General features: G+C 39.0%; 1 protein-coding gene across 1 annotated transcript in view; it reads right to left on the bottom strand.

The window, feature by feature from the left end:
- Positions 1–8,472: 8,472 nt before the first annotated feature.
- LOC119870914 (zinc finger protein 420-like) overlaps positions 8,473–21,592 on the bottom strand; it is a 45,256-nt gene continuing 32,136 nt past the window's right edge. The window contains exon 8 of the mRNA XM_038527904.1: positions 8,473–11,378. Coding sequence (XP_038383832.1) covers positions 9,388–11,378 — 1,991 coding nt within the window. The 3' untranslated portion in view covers positions 8,473–9,387. The remainder of the gene's footprint in view (positions 11,379–21,592) is intronic.

The raw sequence follows: 21,592 nt of genomic DNA, 5'->3' as shown, positions 1-21,592 counted from the left end.
AAATGTAGCAAATGTGGCAAAGTTTTGTTTTGTTTTTTTTTCTGTTTTTTTGTAAAATTTTTTAAATTTTTTTTATTTATGATAGTCACAGAGAGAGAGAGAGAGGCAGAGACACAGGCAGAGGGAGAAGCAGGCTCCATGCACCGGGAGCCTGATGTGGGATTCGATCCCGGGTCTCCAGGATCGCGCCCTGGGCCAAAGGCAGGCGCTAAACTGCTGTGCCACCCAGGGATCCCTGTGGCAAAGTTTTTAAACAGTCTTCAAAACTCACTCAACAAAAAGTTTTTATACTGTGAAGAAACTTTACTTATATAAGGAATGTGGCAAGGCCCTTAACCTGTATTCAAATATTTTGACATCCAAAAGTGTATAATGGAGAAAACCTTACAGATGAAAGGAATGTGCAAAGTCTCTATCCGGAGTACTGGGGAGAAACCTCAAAAAGGTAAATAAAATGGCAAAACCTTTAATAAGCACTCCAACCTTTCTTGCATCAGAGAATACAAACTGGGAAGGAACCTTACAACGTAAGGAGTTTGCTCAAGCCTTTAATTATTGCTCAGACTTTCCTTGATATCACAGTATAAATACCTGGGGAGAAACCCCACAAATGCAGAGAATATAAGCAAAGCCTTTAAACAGAACTACAACCTAAGCAAACACTTGAACACTTGTACATTCATACTGGGAGAAATCCTAAAAATGTAAAAATTATGTGGCAAAATGTTTGTTTGGATTTCAAGTCTCCCTCGATGGAGGACAATACATGCAGGGGAGAAGCCCTACAAATGTAGAGAATATAGCCAAATCATTAACTAGAGCCACCACCTACTATAAATTAGAGAATACAGCCTGGAGACACCTGGAACAAACGTAAAGAATGTGGTAACGTCTTCACCCCGAAATTGACACTTCCTCAACATCAGAGAGTGCTTACTACATAGAAACCCTAGAAATGAAGAGGGAAAGATCTTTTTTAATTATATATTTTTGGGAAAGCGCTGGTGGCTCAGCAGTTTAGCGTCACCCTCAGCCCAGGGTCTGAACCTGAAGACCTGGGAACGAGTCCCTCATCGGGCTCCCTATATGAAGTCTGCTTCTCCCTATTCCTGTGTCTCTGCCTCTGTGTGTGTGTGTCTCATGAATAAATAAAAATCTTTGAATTATATATATATATATATATAACAGAAAAAAAAAGAAAAAAACCCAGAGGTTTATACACCATAAAAACATTAAAGACATAAGATGACAATCTATATAATGAAAAAAAAAAATCCCAATAAGTATCAGATTCACAGCAGATAGTTCTAACCCTATAGCACTTTGAAGAGGTTAATCTGGTCCAAATTTTCACTCCAAAATTGCAGGATTCTACATCTTTTATGTCTTTTTTTTTTTTTTTTTTTTTTTGCTGTAATGCAATGGAACCAGGGCAAGTTTAGAGGGTTTTTCTCAGTCAATGAGTGTAGCTACCTGTTGGTCATACTTTCTTTTCTGTTTTTAAATTATTTATTTATTTATTCCTGAGACACACACGCACAGAAGGAGAGAGAGGGAGAGAGAGAGAGAGAGGCAGAGACACAGGCAGAGGGAGAAGCAGGCAGGTTCCAGCCTGATGTGGAACTGGATCCCTTGATTTCTTTGATCCCAGGACTCCAGGATCCCACCCTGGGCCGAAGGCAGCCGCTAATGGCCAAGCCACCCAGGTCCCCTGGTCATAACTTTCAAGTGGAACCTGACACACCTTGGGAGCCTTTGAAATATTTTCTCTATGGTTTGGGATAGAGACTTCTTTTCTAGTTTCTCTTTTTGTTTGAAAGATTACATTTATTTATTCACTAGAGACACACACACACAGAGGCAGAGACACAGGCAGAGGGAGAAGCAGGCTCCTTGCAGGAAGCCTGATGTGAAACTTGATCCCAGGACCTTGGGATCACAACCTGACCCAAAGGCAGATGCTCAACCACTGAGCCAGAGAGGCATCCCTCTTTTCCAGTTTCACTGTGTCCAGAGGTGTGTCCATTGGCAACTCTGGCCCCTTGGATGTCTTCTAGGCCATCACCATCAGTCCCCAGATTCCAGGTGTGTGAAGCTTTAAGTCACAGCCATAGTTTCCATTGGCTGCTCCAATATCCTGTGCCAGATTCTACATGAGCAGATAAATACCACAGTTCCCATATGTCCATTGGGCAGGAAGCTCAACAAATACATCGCAAACATTATAGGCTTTGGATCTTGTTCTGCTATACATTGTATGGAACACATAGACTAACTCCATGCAGCATTCAGATGTTCCTCAGATGTTTCATGTGTAGGACTCATTCTGGTTGTCATTCTGTGCACACACAACCTAAAGGCCAACACCTTCATAGGAACAGTATCTCACCGAGATCTTCTCTGAGATGACAGCTACCCCAAGGATTCTTGTCCTTGGGAGTATGTTTGTCAATTTTTATACCCCTGTCTGCCACCATTGTAATTTTTCTTTTTCATTAGATCATGTGGAGGGAAGTGAACAACACTGACCAAGCAGGTGTACAGATATAAACAGATAGAACCTGTTTCTTTTTGCGGCATCTGGTCACGAGAAAACCAGATGAAGGGACACCAGGGTGGCTCAGCAGTTGAGTGTCTGCCTTCCTCTCAGATTGTGATCCCAGGGTCCTGGGATGGAGTCCCACATCAGGCTCCATGCAGGGAGCCTGCTTCTCTCTCTGCCTATGTCTCTGCCTCTATGTGTCTATCATGAATAAATAAATAAAATCTTTTTTAAAAAAGAAAGAAAAACAGATGAAGACTCATGATACAGTACATCCAGGGCAGGCCTGGTGGTGTAGCGGTTTGGTGCTGCCTGCAGCCTGGGATGTGATCCTGGATTCCTGGGATCAAGTCCCACATCGGGCTCCCTGCATGGAGCCTGCATCTCCCTCTCACTATGTCTCTCTCTCTCTCTCTCTCTGTATCTATGAATAAATAAATAAATTCTTTAAAACAAAATAAAATCTTAAAAAAAAAAAAAAGAAAAGAAAAAGAACATCCAGAAAATTTAGGTTAGAGCAAGTGGGTACCTTGCTGAATTCAGGATTGTGGAGTCATTGTGAGGAGAGGTGTTACACAGGGAACCTTGCTTCAGTTGGGCCACGTTCCGTCTGTGTTATCCTGTGAGTTCTGGTGTCATCCCTGATGGGTCATCCATGGACCAAAGACTTTTTTATTAGTATACCAGCAGCATTTATTTGACATTCTTCTTAAGGAAAGATTTTTAATATAAGCGTCCTAGAAAACTCTATTTATGTTAAGTTGCTTTTTCTTTTATTTTATAAAATAGAAATAAAAGAGACTAGACCAGACTAAAATAATATGAACTCTGTGTGGTGAATTTCTTTGGACAGGCTTAGCAATGATAGAGACAGAGATATGAGAGTCTACCGCCAGATCCCTCCCTAGCCCAACCAGATCTACCCCCTTCTGAGGCTGTGTCCAGGTCTGGCCTAGCTCTGGGATCTCTTCCCTTCCCAGGACCGATTAGAGGACATCAGATTCTGAGTGGCTCTTCCTTTCATCTCTTCAGGGCTGGTGCTCACAATTCCCCAAACCCACAATATGATAAATGAGAGCAAAGGACTATAGATCTTAGTAACTTCATTTGTGCTTTTTTTTATATATATATACTTAACTAATTTTTTGAAAGATTTTATTTATTCACTAATTAGAATACACACAGAGAGAGACAGAGACAGAGAGAGAAGGAGAGAGAGAGGCAGACACACAGGCAGAGGGAGAAGCAGGCTTCACGCAGGGAACCTGACGTGGGACTCAATCCAAGGTCTCGAGGATCACACCCCGGGCCGAAGGCAGTGCTAACCCACTGAGCCACCCGGGCTGCCCTTCTTTTCTGTGTTTAACATTAAATCCTGTGCTTCAAGTCAATCTGCTAAATTATCATTGAAGTCTGGTACTTCCTTATTGATAATCTTGACCCATATTGAAGGTGCACAATTGAAGTCCCCTGCTCTTGTATTGCTGTCTCTTTTTCTATTCTTGTCTGTTCATTGTTGCTTATATATTTGGGTACTTTTATGTTGGGTACATAACTATTCTAAAGATGACATCCTTCTGTCGAATTAACTCCTTCATTTTATTTTATTCTGGGAAAGTAGGTTATATTGATTTGAAAAACTGTGAAAGATTACTACGTATGAAATAAAATTCATTTTTAAAAGTAGGTGACTCCTATGTATCCAACGTTTGACCGAATCGACACCACAATATATGCACAAACAGTATTTTGTAGCTCAAGGAGCAAAAAAGCAATAATCAGAAGTAAATGTCCTCTTAATACAGACACTAAATAAATACACAAACCTACAGCTTTAATACAAACTTGTAAGTACATGTGCTTAACCAGCTTTTGCCAACAATAAATGAGTAAATGTTTTATATTCAATAAATGCACATATAGGGTATAAAACCTTTAGTCACATGTAATGTAGTTAGTCTAAAAATCAAAGCATAATGTAAGGTTTTCTTACGTGAAGATGTACATTTCAGAAAGAATCCAAGTTGAACTAAAGCCACAATCAGAAGCACTGTAAAGGTGACCCATACAAAGCCTGTCATTTGCATTGTATATAAAGAATAGCTGCCCAGGAATAATATCAGGAATCTTACAAAGGGGTATTATGATAACCTACCAGAAAGGACAAGTAAGTTATTTGGAGACTTTAAATAGCAGAGAACAATGTAAATCAAATTATATGTGAAAAAATCTGCAATGTATAATAGCCAGAGATTAGAAAACTGAATACTGTGGGGAAAAGATTGATTAGCCCATACTAGTTGGTTTCCATAAACCATTGACTACTTCTTTCAGTAATTACCAAGATTATCATTGCAACAATATTTTCCCACACACATCAAAATCTGGAAGCAGTAACTCCTTCTCCAATTGTCATTTAGTGTTCTCTTTTTCCCAACCTCGAAGCACAGAAGTAGGTATTTGAGTATTGACTAGTCATTTAGGGGACACAGGAGATACACATGTTCATAAACATTATATAAGCTGGGGATCCCTGGGTGGCGCAGTGGTTTAGCGCCCGCCTTTGGCCCAGGGCGCGATCCTGGAGACCTGGGATCGAATCCCACGTCGGGCTCCCGGTGCATGGAGGCTGCTTTCCCTCCGCCTATGTCTCTGCCTCTCTCTCTCTCTCTCTCTCTCTCTCTCTCTGTGTGACTATCATAAAAAAAAATAAAAAAATAATTAAAAAATAAAAAAAATTACATAAGCTATAATTGATGTACCTGGAAAAACACCACCAAAATTTATGGGAAAGTACATTGTTTTTCATAGGGGTATTGCAAGAGTTATAAACACACTATTTGAGTCCTACCAAAACTGGAATGGGGTAAATCTTTTTTTCCCAAATGCACCATAATTAAAAACACTGCACGATGTAACCACTTTATTTTATAAGGACCCGTGCCGTGTCTTCCTAGTCTTTGACTTAAAGTCTACTTTGATTGATGTAAGCATACCCATCCTGATTTCATCTGGTTTCTATTTGCATGGTATATCTTTTATCACACTGCACTTTCGCTCTGAGTGTGTTCTTTGGGCTGAAGGGAAATATACTTGGGTCTTCTATTTCTTTCCATTCAGCCAGTCATACCTTTTAATTGGAGAATATAGTCCCTTTATATTTAAAGTAAGCACTGAAAAAAAAAAAAAGTAAGCACTGATTAAGGTATGGAGTTAGTGTTGTCATTCTTTTCATTGTTTCCTGTCTGTTTTAGAAATACTTGCCCTGTTCTTCATTTGCTATTTATCTTTGTGATTTGGTTATTTTCTGTGGGTGTATACTTTGATTATTTTCTCCCTATTTATTATGTATTGTCTACAGGTTTTTACTTTCTGGTTACCTAGAGGCTTAAAGAAAGACCTCTTTTAACAGTTGATTTTAACTTGTTAACTGCTTGATTTCCAGTTAAAACTTTTTCAGGCTTGAGAGAACTCATAAGAAATATGAATTTCCAGGTGTATGCCATCATAGGGAAGACTTATCTCTTCTCTTTGTGGTATCTGTGCTGATTTCCTCATTGGAACCACACCACCTGATGTTAAGAATTCAACTTATAACCATTGCTATTATCAAGATTCATCAGTATTTTCCAGGACTGCCACCTCTTTTTCCATAAAGACCAACTAGCTAACCATTTTATTTAAACTATCCAGAAAGATTTTAGTTTTAATGAATGGAGAATGATATTCTGAAAACTTATTTCATGTTAACTTACATTAATGTTATAACCATGAACAGCATCTCCATTTAGATCTTCTTCATATATTCTAAATCATGTTGTTGTTCATTTCAATGGGAAATGAGGTCTGCATGAGCCCCACCTAAGAAAGAAGGGCATCTCATCTTTGATGCAGCAAAAGTCAGCTATATAATTTCATATACCAACTAGGCATCCGTTAATTTTCTAAAAAAAAAAAATGCATTAATATGTACTAGTCACCTATCTCACACAGGGTCAGTGTAAAACAAGCACATTGAAATTATACCTTTGCAAAAATCCATCCCTTGTATCTTTTGAAACACAATATATCATTTTCATGTTTAACTTTGTGGTATTCCTTGTAAGTATTTTTTGAAAAAGATTTATTTATTTATTTATTTATTTATTTATTTATTTATTCAGAGAGAGTGAGCGAGAGGCAGAGACACAGGCAGAGGAAGAAGCAGGCTCCATGCAGGAAGCCTAACATGGGACTTGATGCCGGATTTCCAGGATCACACCCCGGGCTGCAGGCGGCGCTAAACCGATAGCCACCGGGACTGCCCTACTTGTAAGTATTTGATATAAAGTACTGTCTAAAAAGGGTAACTGATATACTGCTTTGTATTGATTTGTGACATTTATTGACATTAGATGTTCAATAAGTACATTTCTAAATATTTAGGTCTTTCAACTTACTTTCCTTTCTGTAATCTCTGATGTTTTCTAAAGTCTATATAGAAAAACAAGGTCTTTCCTCATTCATCTTTTTGTAGGTTTTGAATCTAGTATGCATTTTGGGATACTGATTCAGGACTGAATTCCAGTTAAAGGAACTGCAACTTTTACACTTTATGGTTTCTCTTCTGTATGATAGCTATGATGTTGAGTAAGTCTAGAGGTTTATCTAGATGTAATGACCTTCTAATGATTTTCCTAAGATGGTAAGGCTTGAGTACTGGTTAGTGGGCTTGCCAAATCTTTCGTACTTGTAAAATCGTCTCCACTATACATTTTCTGATCAGTAATCACGGTTTTCTGTTGTTGAAAGGCCTTGCCACATTCTTTACACATATTTCATTTCTCTGATATGAATTACCTAATGTGGAGTAAGAGTTGAGCAGTACTTACAAATCCTCTCATAGTTGCTTCTTCTGACACTCTTGGTGCTACTTCTGTGCTGTCGTTGGGGACCTGGTACCTCTGAGAAGAGGTAGCTAGGAGATGCTGGCACTCTCAATGGCCAAAGGAAAACCCAAATGAGTCAAAACGTTAGGGGTGACTTGGTGACAGGCACTGAGGGGAGCACTTGATGAGATGAGCACTGGGTGTTATGCTACATGTTGGCAAATTGAACTCCAATAAAAAAAATAATAAAAAATAGAAAAAGGAGTCAAGACTGAGAACAATGATCATATTAATTCCAACTTGATGGGGCAGGTTTGCTTTGTAGTGCAGTTAAAGTAGAAGCACAAACCACATGTAATAAACTAATGAAAAACTATTGTGAACAATAATGTTTGTCAATGCAATAGGTTACATGATTTGATGGGCATCCAATAAAGGAAAAAGACACACACTTCCACAGCTGGAAACAGAGGAGAAAGATACAACTGATGGGTTCCAGCACCAGACAGGAGGTGTCTACTAGAAAGGGAAACTTCTATGTTACAACTCTGCTCCAGCCAGAGCAAGAAGGGGTTTCCTCTGTTCACTTTTCTCTTCCCCATTCCTTTATTGGACACCAGGTAACTGTGTCTCTGCACAAGCATATGGCTTTTAAAAGACAAAAGAAAACTAAATGGCCAATGGTACAATTTGATCAACATCAAGAAGAGATAGGATGAGGGGAAAAAGTAGTTCTGTGAAACTACGCTTTTCCATTAACGCTGTGATTATTCAGCTTTTATTGTTACATTCCATGAGTTATTTTGCTCTCACAGTTTGACAACAATAAAAGAACACAAAAATCCTTGCATTCCTTGTTAGTGTTGTGCCCTAGATTACGAATCTGAGAAACCACCAAGGAGCCGAGACTGATACAAACACATGAGGGTTTATTTACAAGCTTGAGCTTGGGTCCAAGTGTACCCGAAACAGTGAGGCAGGGACTTGGACCCCGAGGTGGTTCCAGCTTAGTTTTATGGGCTGGTCTAGGTGACCTCCAGAAGGGATGGAGGAATTTCTGTTTACATTCTGATATGGGGCTTTCAAGGGCATTAATCTCTGTTCTCATTCTGATATGGGACTTTCTAGGGGGTTAAGCTGTAAGCTGTTTTTTCCTGTAACCGAAGTAAGGTAAAGTTCAGCTCTTATCACAGGGGCCTGACATTGCTGTACTTGGGCTAATGCTAAAGTTAAGGTGGAATGGCCTCATTTACTCAGCCTCCACAGTGACATTGGAGAATTTTTAAGTTTCTCATTTATCATTGCAAAATCAAGGAATATTTTATATAATTTTGTTGTATACAATTTTAGATGTAGGACAATCTGTCTTAAAGTAAGGATAAATTGCTCTGAAAGAAAAGAATATTGATCATTATCTATTCAAGTCAAGTTTCTTGTTGCTTAAAAGAACTTAAACATTCTCTCACAATCCTAAAACTTTGAAGCCTTTGCTCTAGTGGGACTTCTTTGATGAGTAAAGGCTGAATAGTGATTAAAGGCCTCACCACATTCTTTACATTTGTTAAGGTTTTTCTCTAGTGTGAATTCTGTGATGACTAGTAAGGTGTGAGTGCTGGGAAATGCTCGACCACATTCTTTACATTGGTAAGGTTTCTCTCCAGTATGAATTCTATGATGTCTAGGAAGACTTGAGTGCTGGCTAAAGGCCTTGCCACATTCCTCACATTTGAAAGGTTTCTCTCCAGCGTGAATTCTGTGATGTTGAGTAAGAGATGAATGACTACTAAAGGTCTTGTCACATTCCTCACATTTGTGAGTTTTGCCAGTATGAATTCTGTGATGTTGAGTAAGGCTCCAGTGCTGTGTGAAGGCCCTGCCACATTCTTTACATTTGTAAGGTTTCTCTCCAGTATGAATTCTGTGATGTTGAATACAACTTGCATGAGTGTTAAAGGCCTTGCCACATTCTTTACATTTCTAAGGTTTCTCTCTAGTGTGAATTCTGTGATGTTGAGTAAGATATGAACGCCTTGTAAAGGTCTTGTCACATTCCTCACATTTGTGAGGTTTTTCACCAGTATGAATTCTGTGATGTTGAGTAAGGCTCCAGTGATGTGTGAAGGCCCTGCCACATTCTTTACATTTGTAAGGTTTCTCTCCAGTGTGAATTCTGTGATGTTGAGTAAGAGATGAATGACTACTAAAGGTCTTGTCACATTCCTCACATTTGTGACGTTTCTTGACAGTATGAATTCTATGATGTTGAATAAGTCTCCAGGACCGTGTAAAGGCCCTGCCACATTCTTTACATTTGTAACATTGTCCTGTAATATGAATTCTATGATGTGTAGAAAGGTGTGAGTGTTGCTTAAAGGCTTTGCCACATTCTTTACATTTGTAAGGTTTGTCTCCTGTGTGAATTCTATGATGCTGAGTAAGGGTAGAGCCATGTCTAAAGGCCTTGCCACATTCTTTACATTTGTAAGGTTTCTCTCCAGTGTGAATTCTGTGATGTTTAGAAAGAGATGAATGAGTACTAAAGGTCCTGTCACATTCCTCACATTTGAGAGGTTTCTTGACAGTATGAATTCTTTGATGTTGAATAAGGTTCCAGGGCTGTGTAAAAGCCCTGCCACATTCTTTACATTTGTGCGGTTTCTCTCCAGTATGAATTCTGTGATGTTGAATAAGACCTGAATGAGTGTAAAAGGCCTTGCCACATTCCTTACATAGGTAAGTTTTCTCTCCAGTGTTAATTTTGTGATGTTGAGTAAGATATGAACACGTCTTAAAGGTCTTGCCACATTCCTCACATTTGTGTGGTTTCTTGCTAGTATGAATTCTGTGATGTTGAGTAAGGCTTGAGTGCTGTGTAAAGGCCTTGCCACATTCTTCACATTTGTAAAGTTTGTCTCCAGTATGCATTTGCCTATGTCTATTTAGGGAAAAGGAGACCTTAAAGGTTTCACCACATTCTTCACATTTGTACAGTTTCTCCCCATTACGTATTCTGTGACATTGAGGTAGTACTGAGTTCAAGTCAAAATCTTTGCCACATTCCTTACAAATGTCACTTTTCTCTCCACTATGAACTGTCTTATGTATACTTAGCCTTGATGCTTGACAAAACATGTTCCCAGGTTGATTACACCTGAATGGGTTTTTTCCCACATGAATTCTCTGTTGATCATCAACATTGGAGGACTGGTTAAGAGCACTCTCACATTCATTTTTAGGATTCTCTCCTGTATTCATACTACTTTGTGTACTAAGGTTAGACTTTTGATAAAAGACTTCCCCACATTTACTACACTCATGATGGTTCCCTAGAAGCTGAGTCCTCACACATTGACTAACATTGAAGCCCTGGTTAAATGTTTTCTCAGATTCACTGCATTGAGCAACTCTGTCTCCATTGAACAGGCTCTGGTAATTTTGTAGGGTCGACTCCTTAGTGAAACACCTCTCAAATGGATCCTGGTTAGCACTTTGTTCTTCATTTTCATATCTCTGATTTTTAGAAATATTCGACTGAATAGTCAATCCAATTCTTTTTTCACAAGGGTTCAAATAATTATTTTCAGCATGGACTAGGTAACTTCCCAGATTTTCTAAACTATCGTTGTTCCCTAAATATGTAAGTTTGAACATTTGATTTGAGCTTTTGTTTTCAGAAACGCACTGCTTTGTGGAAGTAGCAGACTTAAAAAGGGAGGTTACTGAAAATGTTTTATATCCTTGACCATTTTTGGCAGGGAGATTCTTATTATGGGCAGATGTCTCAGTTTCATTGTGTCCTTCATGATGCCTTTGATGCCCTTCACTCTCTCCATCATTGTCCCAGTCTGTTATGATGAAGTGTAAATTCTCAACGGCATTATTTTTTAATCTACCCATTGACACTTTTTGGAAAGAAGCTTCGATGCTTGGCTTTGACAGCAAGCTCTGGGTGTCCCATGAAGATATGGCTGAAAGAAAGCAAGAAAGAGAACTGTAAAATTATTCCACTTACTACTCTCAGATGAATATGCTGACAACCACTAATAGATAACCTGAAAATCAGTCAGAGAACATCAGCAAGATGGTCAGAAGGAATCATCAGGACTTTGTTCCTCAATGGACACATAAACTTACACAGAATGTACTGACCACATAGACTCATAGATAGCTGTAGTACTGTCATGCTATAGTACAAATCACTTTCTTATATCTCAAAAAATCAGGAAAGCACCGAGAGTGCAAAGTTTGCAAAAAGGGAGGAAATTTAAAGATTAACAGAAAAGGACAAAAGCGGATACAGCAAAAATAGGAAAATATCGGGCTCCACGCATGGCTCAGTGGTTTAGTGCTGCCTTCAGCCCAGGGTGTGGTCCAGGACTCAGATCGAGTCCCACATCAGGCTCCCTGCATGGAATGCAGCCTGCTTCGCCCTCGGCCTGTGTTTCTGCCTCTCTCTGTCTGCCTCTCATGAATAAATAAAAACTAAAAAAAAAAAAAAAAAAAGGGAAATTATCGACAACAGGAAGAGTTGGTTTCAGGATAGATAAACAAAATTGACAGACTTTTAACAAATTCAAGTAAGAATGAAAAAAAAAGGCCAATTAAAATCAGAAGTGAAGTGACAGAGACAGTATTAACTGATACCATAAAAACACAAATAATAAAAACTGACAATGGATAACTATATGCCAAGAAAGAAATACCAAAAATGTGTATAAATTTCAAAAAAGATGTAAGCTACCTAGATTTCAGGATTCCAAAAAATATTTCCTGAAGAAATATTAAAAAAGTCACAACTGATCTACAACTACTAAGTAGATTGAAAAAATAATTTAAAACTTCCCAATAGGGCAGCCCCAGTGGCACAGCAGTTCAGCGCCGGCTGCAGCCCAGGGAGCGATCCAGGAGACCCTGGATTGAGTCCCATGTCAGGCTTTCTGCATGGAGCCTGCTTCTCCCTCTGCCTGTGTCTCTGCCTCTCTCTCTCTGTGTCCTATGAATAAATAAATAAAATCTTCAAAAACAAACAAACAAAAAAAACTTTCCAACAAAGTTTTATTCCAAGTGAATTCACTGGATAATTCAGAGATTTAATGTAAAAGTATTCTTTTTTCTTTCTTTAAAGATTTTAGTCATTTATTCATGAGAGAGACACACATACAGAGGCAGAGGGAGAAGCAAGCTCCATGCACAAGGCCTGATGTGGGACTCAATCCAGAGACTCTGGGATCACGCCCTGAGCCAAAGGAAGACGCACAACCGCTGAGACACCCAGGAGTCCCCTGGAAAAGTATTTCAAATCTCTTCCAACATTTTCAGGGAGTGAAGAGAAGGGAAATTATCAAAATAGTCTCTGTGACTCAAGTGTTACCAGGTTGTCAAAGGCAAAGGAAGACTGTACAAGTAAAGAAGATTACAAACTACTACCTGTGAGGCGCAGTTATACAAAGTCCACAATAAAAAAAGCAAATTAGCACACTGAATCAAAAAAACGTTTTACAACACAATTAAAGAGAATTCTTCCTGGAATTCAAGGGTGTTTCAACATAAACTACAAGTTAAAGGCTCCACATTAACAGAATGAAGATCAAAAATGGCAATCATATTGCTGCAGAACAAGAATAAGAGCATATTGCACAATGTTTCACTATTAAAAACACTCAAGAAAGTAGGAATAGAAGCAAACCACCTCAACTTAATAAAGGCCATATAGGTATGAAAACCTGAAATCTAATATATTCAACAGGAAAAAACTGTAAGCTTCTTCTGTATGATCATAACAAAGGAATTTCACTTCTATTCAAGACAGTACTGGATACTCTAGTCTGAATGGGAAAACAAAACAAAACAAAACAAAAAACAAAAAAACATAAATGGGAAACATAAATCCAAATGGGAAAAGAAAATGCAAGTTTATCTCTTTACAGATGACATCCATAAAAAACCCTACACAATCTTTATTTTTTTGTTGTTTTGTTGGCAATCATTTGTATTGTTTATTTCTAGTAATTTTTTCTACGACACATTGCATTGTTAATTTTTTAAATACTATAAATGCCTGAAATAATTTGCAGTTTCAACTTTTTTCTTTAATTTATTCATTTCTTTATTATAGTAGGTTCCATACCTAACATGAAGCCTAACTGGCTAACTGGATCCTGAACCCAAGACCCTGAGATGGAGACCTAAGCTGAGATTAAGAGTCAGATGCGTAACCGACTGAGCCACCTAGACACCCACGACTTTTCTTCTGAATGTTACAAGACAAGGAACTAGAAAAAGAAGAAATTTAGCTGTGATCCAGTAGAGAAAGAAACTAACAAAGAAAAATCAGAGATAGAGACCATAATAAACAGTAACATAACATTGACATCAATGCCCAGATTTTCCAAAAAATAATCAAAATTTTAACTACATTAACTAAGAAAAAAGGAGAGAAGTCTCAAAAATTAAAACAAGAAATGGGACAGAAAACACATCCGATAACTACAGAAATACATAGTGTGATAATAGATTGTGTGAACAATTATATACAAACAAATCAGGTAACTTAGAAAAAAAACCCAGGACCACATACCTTAGCTGGTCAGTTCTACCGAACATTAAAATTATAATTAATGACAATCCGAACATTAAAATAATAATTAGGGATCCCTGGGTGGCGCAGCGGTTTGGCGCCTGCCTTTGGCCCAGGGCGCGATCCTGGAGACCCGGGATCGAATCCCACATCGGGCTCCTGGTGCATGGAGCCTGCTTCTCCCTCTGCCTGTGTCTCTGCCTCTCTCTCTCTCTGTAACTATCATAAATAAATTAAAAAAAAAAATTAAAAAAAAAAACATCATCATGTATTAAAAAAAATAAATAAATAAATAAAATAAAATAATAATTAATGACAATCCATCAAAATCTTACAAATAGTGGAATGGACAGAACATATTCAACATCATCCTATGAGGCCCAGCATTACCCTGGTACCAAAGCAGGATAAACATCGAACAAGAACAAAATAGTCTAGCTTGTTTGATAGCCAGGTGTTGCTACTCTGGCTTTCTTTTGACATCCATTTGCAACATAAATGTTTTTCCATCCAAGTGTAGCCAGTACCTAGCACCATAGAACCAGATTACAATACCACTGACCATATCCCCTCTGCTATATCCTTTAGCCTCATGATTTATCGATTCTATAACTGAAAGCCTATACCTTCCATTCCCCTTTATCCAGTTGGGCCCATCATCCCTCTCCATTCCACTCCAGAAAGCAGCAGTTCTGTTTTGTTTTTGGAGTGGGTCTGTTTCTGTCATTTTTGTGGTTTCTAGCCATTGATGACAATGAATGAAAAGAGACCAAGGAGGTATTGTGCTGGACAATGTAAATAGACCTAAAAAGTACTGTGCTGATAAGTCAGGCAAATAAAAGCAAATAACATATGATTTCACTTATAGGTGCAGGCTAAAAAAAAAAGTGAACAAACAAATAAAAAGCAGAAACAGACGCATAAATATCAATTTCATGTTTTTATTTTTTAAGATTTTGTTTATTTATTCATGAGAGACACACAGAGAGAGGCAGAGAGAAAGGCTGAGGGAGAAGCAGGCTCCCTGAGGGGGATCGATCCCAGAACCTGAGATTCCAACCTGAGCGGAGGCAGAGGCTCAGTGACTGAGCCACCCAGAAGCCCATCACTTCATTTCAAATAAACCCATGGATAATCCCAAGAAGTATAAAAATTCCATGTTCCACATATTCTATAGTGGAACAAGCTTGCCTGTAACAATTTTCCAATGCTAGCCGAAGACAGAGGACTCTCAGATTCAAGTCCAAGGATCTTAGGGTTCATGAAACACCACAAACATCTTGATCACGCTAATTTCACTTGCCAGCTCCAAATCCCCATTTCACACATGTAGATGCTGCATATGCAGTGGGTTTGTGTCGCATCTATGAGATCCTGAGCATAGGGAACCCCAGTATCTTGAAAGCAGAGAGCATTATCTTCCTGAACCTTAGCCACTAATGAAAGCATGAAAAGAAACCACAATAAAACATGTTCAGAATACACTTCAACTTGTTAGCCATGTTGAGAAAAAAGGAAAAACCAGAAAACCCCAGTCACTACACAAACTAGAGAACGATGACTTAATACATTTCTGATTGATATTATATAGATCATTATGATGTTTTCAGAAAAAGACAAAGGGTCTATCTCTGTGGCCTGAGTATATGAGAAAATTTCTAAAAATGATAAAAACCACCAACCATAAATGTTAAAATCACAAATTGGATTACATTAAGAACTTCTCTGCATCATAAGCTCAAGAGAGAGAAATAGAGTGAGAGAAGGAAAAAAGGACTCATTCTCATAATATATATCTATAAAGCCTAAAGAAAAAAATACCAAAACAGAAGAAATAGGCTCAATAACCCAGCAGATACTTTGAAAAAAAGATTATCAAAAGGTTAATGCCCAACTCCATATTAACAGTAATAAAAAAGCAGATAAAATGACCACTTGGGGGATGCCTGGGTGGCTCAGCGGTTGAGTGCCTGCCTTTGGCTCCAGGCATGATCCCAGGGTCCGGGGATAGAGACCTGCATTGGGGTACCTGCATGGAGCCTGCTCCTCCCTCTGTTTGTGTCTCTGCCTCTCTCTCTGTCTCTCATGAATAAATAAATAAAATCTTTAAAAAAGAGAGATAGAGAGAATGACATAAACTACTAAGTTTTAGAGAGCGTGTGGATGGGGAGACCAGGTTCTCCCTTTGGTTCAGGTTGTGATTCTGGGGTCCTGGGATCAAGTCCTGCATCAGGCTCCCCGGGTGAACCTGCTTCTCCCTCTACCTGTGTCTCTGCCCCTCTCTCTATGTCTCCATGAATAAATAAATAAAATCTTAAGTATTTGGGAGTATCTATTAAAGCTGAATATGATTAAACATGTTTACTAACAATTTGATCTCACATATATAACCAGCAGATATGTGTGTATGTTCCACTAAAAGATAAATTATAGACTTACAAGCCAGTACTATCATGACAGTCCTGCACTGAAAACCATTCCCCTCCATTAGCCACAAAATGATGTATCAATTGATATTCACACAATGGAGTCGGATGGATCCATTCTAAAGAATGATGCACAATAACATGAAGGAATACAGATCAATTCACAAGCATAGATACAAAAAAGCCAAATACAAGAGTTCCCACTGCCTGATTACATTTATATAAAGTACAAAAACGAGGACAGCGATCTATGGCTTTCCGCGTTAAAAGAGTGCTGAGCCTTGTGGAAAGGTACCAAGGAAATAAAAGGAATTGCAGAGGTCAAGTAATATCTTTTTTGAGCTCAAATATTGTTTCTTGACATCAACAGTTTATAGAGACGTGCTTAGTTTGTGAAATTCAATTGAGCTGTTAACATACGTTCTATATATGTGACTTTACTTCAAAAAAATATTCAACATGGGGAAATTCTCTGGCTCAGTTTGTGGAACATGCAACTTTGATTTGGGAGTTTGAGCCTTGTGTTAGGGGAGAAATTGCTCAGAAATGGGGTCCTAAAAATGTTCACCTAATATTAAAAATAAATAAAAATAAAATTTAAAATTTAAAAATTCTAAAAACCTCCCGAAAAAAACTAGATGTAAAAAGAGAAGTGTCATAAAGTAGATATATTGACAAGGTGAAATTAAATGTAGGAAGGACTAGATTTTCAAAGAATGCTTTAGTTTCTAGCTCAAGCAATATGGTACTGATATACATAGTTCACAGAAAAAAAAAGAAAGTGTACAATTATTTTCTTAAAATGGATATAGGAACACAAGAAAGGAATAAAAAAACAGGGAGCATTTAGGAAAGACAAAAAATGTAGTATAGCCAAACCCCAATATCTTCATTAAGATATTAAACACAGGGATCCCTGGGTGGCGCAGTGGTTTGGCGCCTGCCTTTGACCCAGGGCGTGATCCCGGAGATCCGGGATCGAATCCCACGTCGGGCTCCTGGTGCGTGGAGCCTGCTTCTCCCTCTGCCTGTGTCTCTGCCTCTCCCTCTCTCTGTGTGACTATCATAAATTAAAAAAAAAAAAAAAAGATATTAAACACAAATAAACCAAATGTTCCTGGTGACACTAAACATTGATCGAATATATTCCACTGGAATTTTCTGGAGATAGAACTAAAACATGAGGGTAAAATTGAAAAAAAGTAAATGGAACAAATGCTGTGTAGTGATAAACAACCAAACAAGTGGCATGGCAAAATAAAAATCCTATTGAATAACCTTTAACGCCAAAGGAGTTGGTCACTATTAGTAGTTTTATTTTTGAAGATCTAGATGTACAGGATTTCAATAATGCATTTCATGGAGAATAAGCATAACCTATATTTGTGTGCATATTTGTACACACTCATATAAACATACACAGATATACATACATGTACATAGGGAAACATTTATTTTTAGCTGGAGACATTAAAAAAATACTTATCACAGAGGGATGACATCATCAACATGGTGAAGCAGGTAGTTCCACCTCAGTACTTCTGAGATAGACATCACTAGGCAACTCTCAGTACTCAAGAGTGAGACTGAATCACCCCTTGGACCACAGAGACAAGGGGGACATTAGAAGGGTAAGACGAACAATTTTAGTCTGACCACAATGCGCCTTCCCTGGGGCCAGCACAGCGCTCCACCATGAGGGGCCAGCTGGAACTACAATTGTCCCACCATGAGAGAGAGCGCCCATGGTGGGAACCCAGCATTCCCCAAATGTCAAGCTGATTGTTGGGTGCCCACACAGGTCTGGCCTCAAGGGGTTCCCTGGGGGAATCTGGGATCTTTTTTTTTTTTTAATTTTATTTATTTATTTATGATAGTCACAGAGAGAGAGAGAGAGAGAGGCAGAGACATAGGCAGAGGGAGAAGCAGGCTCCATGCACCTGGAGCCCCACATGGGATTCGATCCCGGGTCTCCAGGATCGCGCCCTGGGCCAAAGGCAGGCACCAAACCACTGCGCCACCCAGGGATCCCGGAATCTGGGATCTTATAGACATCTGCTTCTAGTCATTGGTTCTCAGAATGGGTTCCCTGGACAGGTACCTGAGAAAGTGTAAGAAAGGAAATTTGGGGAATGTACCCTAGAAGTACTGACATGGTAATGTGGAGATAGACACAGCAATCTAAGATTTACAAGTGCTCCTGGTGATTCTGTTATGGGATAAATTGGACAACCTCTGCAGGAACTAAGTCACAGCTCATCCCTGAGTTATCCACAGGTAAGTCATTCCTACAAATGCTCTATTTGGGGTTCCTGGATGGCTCAGTCAGTTAAGGGTCTGCCTTGGGCTCAGGTCATGGTCCCAGAGTCCTAGGATGAAGCCTCACCTTGGGCTCTCTGCTCAGTGGTGTGTCTGCTTCTCCCTCTCCTCCCTGTTCATGCTCTCTCTGTCACTCTCTCAAATAAATGAATAAATAAAACCTTTTTTTGGAAAAAAAAAAAAAAGCTCTGCTTACAGTCATGTCAATATTCTGACAGACGTGCAAACACACAATGTGCATAACACAAATCTTTATTCATAAATGAATTTGACTCTGTCTTTCTCAGCTTCCCGCAGTTCTGTCTCTGCCTTCTCTCAATACTCTCCTTGAGCTTCCTGAGATCTCCCCAAATACAGTCCGTTCACATTGTACAATGAATGGAATCCAGATGAAAGTGAATTGGAACTTATTTAAATATTTTTTCAAGTTAGTTATGAAATTCATACAAGACATTAATACAGGTTATGGGAGGCACCTGGGTGGCTCAGTGGTTGGGTGTTTGCCTCCAGCTCAGGACGTGATCCCTGCATGCAGCCTCCTTCTCCCTCTGCCTGTGTCTCTGCCTCTCTCTGTGTCTTTCATGAATAAGTAAATAAAATCTTTAAAAAAATACAGGTTACGGAAGAGTAAGTTATACATCCCTCAGGTACCTGTGAACATCTCGTTATTTCAACTGCATAACTAATATTCTTGACTTGGATCAATTGCTATCCTGAAGATACATCCAGCTTTTAATAAACTACCACTCTATTCTGCTTAAAATGCAAATGGAAACACTATTTAAAATTCAGACTGTTTCTCTGTGGTACATTAATGCAAGGAAAGGTGCCCTGGACACTTACTTCCTCGGGACTTATCACGCTTACAGGTCAGCCACAAGCAGCATCTCCATGCGGACTTTCTTCATTAATTGTACATTATAATGTCCTTAATCTTCCATGTTAAAGTAGGTAGGAATGAAGTCCCCCTCATACCAGAGCCCTGCATGTCTGTGAGACAGCAGCCACCAAATCATCTTACATGTACACAAACGATAAAGCCTTGGGATGAGAGGATTTCAGAGTAAAATTAACATCTGCCATGCAAAAAATGTCAAATATGGTCAAAAGAAAACAGGAGACACACCGAAAATAATAATCTCTCTTCAGACAACCATCTCCTCTCCATCCTGACAGGGATATTAACAGATACAGAGGACCGCTGAATACCGGGTTTCAACAGCGGAGGTCCATATATATGTAACAATACATGAATACAGTACAGTACCATAAATGTGTTTTGTCTTCACCTTAAGATTTTCTATTCTCAAGCTAACATTACTATAAAAAATACCATATATAATACAGGAATACATACCAAAAACTGCGATGATTGACTGTTTATGTTCCAGGTGAGGCTTCTGAGGTCAACAACAGGTTATTTCCGTGACACAACAGGTGTGGTTTTCAATTTGGGGCACTCAAAAGATACACACAGGTTTGCTTTTCTTTTCTTAAAGATTTATTTATTTATTCATAGAGATGGAGAGAGAGAGGCAGAGACACAGGCAGAGGGAGAAGCAGTCTCCATGCAGAGAACCTGGCATGGGACTTGATCCAGGGTCTCCAGGATCACGTCATGGGCTGCAGGAGGAGCTTAAACACCTGTGACACACCGAGGCTGACCCACACAGGTTTTCAATTGTAAAGAGGTGGTGCCCCTAACAGTTGCATTGTCCAAGGCTAAGATGTGAGTGATCTGTGTGTTTTAACTTTGGATTTTTCTCTATAATAAATACTTGGATTTCAGATCATGCCTGAAAAGGGATATTGACTTACTGCTTTCTTCTGTGAATTCTGATGTTATTTAGATTTCCTTTCCATCTCACAACTTACCAATTTTTTATGTCCTTAATGTTTTTATCCTTCATAAAGATGTTTCTTTTCTGAAGTATGTAGTAAAGCCAAAGGTCTTGCATCAATTTTACATTTCTTTTTTTTTTTTTTTAAGATTTTATTTATTTATTCATGAGAGACACACAGAGAGAGGCAGAGACACAGGCAGAGGGAGAAGCAGGCTCCATTCAGGGAGCCTGGTGTGGGACTCCATCCCAGGACTCCAGGATCATGTCCTGGGCCAAAGGCAGGTGCTAAACTGCTCAGCCACCCAGGGATCCCATATTTCTATGGTTTCTGCCCAGTATGCTTTGTTATCTTACTGATGTTCAATAAGAGTGCAGTTCCAGGCATAGATGTGGACACTATTCTTAACAACTCTATGTTATTCCACAGGATGCATTACCTCATGTTGAATAATTCTGGTTATGAATTAAATGCCTTGAACAGGGATCCCTGGGTGGCGCAGTGGTTTGGTGCCTGCCGTTGGCCCAGGGCGCGATCCTGGAGACCCTGGATCGAATCCCACGTCGGGCTCCAGGTGCATGGAGCCTGCTTCTCCCTCTGCCTATGTCTCTGCCTCTCTCTCTCTGTGACTATCATAAATAAATAAAAATTAAAAAAAATCTTTAAAAAAAAAAAAAATAATAAATAAATGCCTTGAACATTCTTTACGTTTAAGGGCTTCCCCTCACTATGCACCCTCTGCTCCACTATGCTCCTCTTTGTTCACAAAGTTTGTAGTTTCTCATAACGTTTTTGTCCAATTTTATTGTACGTTTGTCAGCCATCCCCTCATTATGTCTTATGTTAGGTTGTTAAGCTTAGGGTGGTAGTTAAAGGCTTTGCCACATTTTAGACATTAGTAAGGTTTCTTCTTATTGTAAAATCTCTGCTATTGAGTGCTGAACACAACTTAAAAGCTTTGCTCTAGTTGCTACATTTGGAAGTCTTTTCTCCAGCGAGGGTACAGGATATACAATGA

This window comes from Canis lupus, chromosome 1, assembly GCF_011100685.1.
Source record: "Canis lupus familiaris isolate Mischka breed German Shepherd chromosome 1, alternate assembly UU_Cfam_GSD_1.0, whole genome shotgun sequence".
Lineage (NCBI taxonomy): Eukaryota > Metazoa > Chordata > Mammalia > Carnivora > Canidae > Canis > Canis lupus.
Note: the sequence above shows the minus strand (reverse complement) of the source record. Positions and strands in the feature narration are given on the sequence as shown.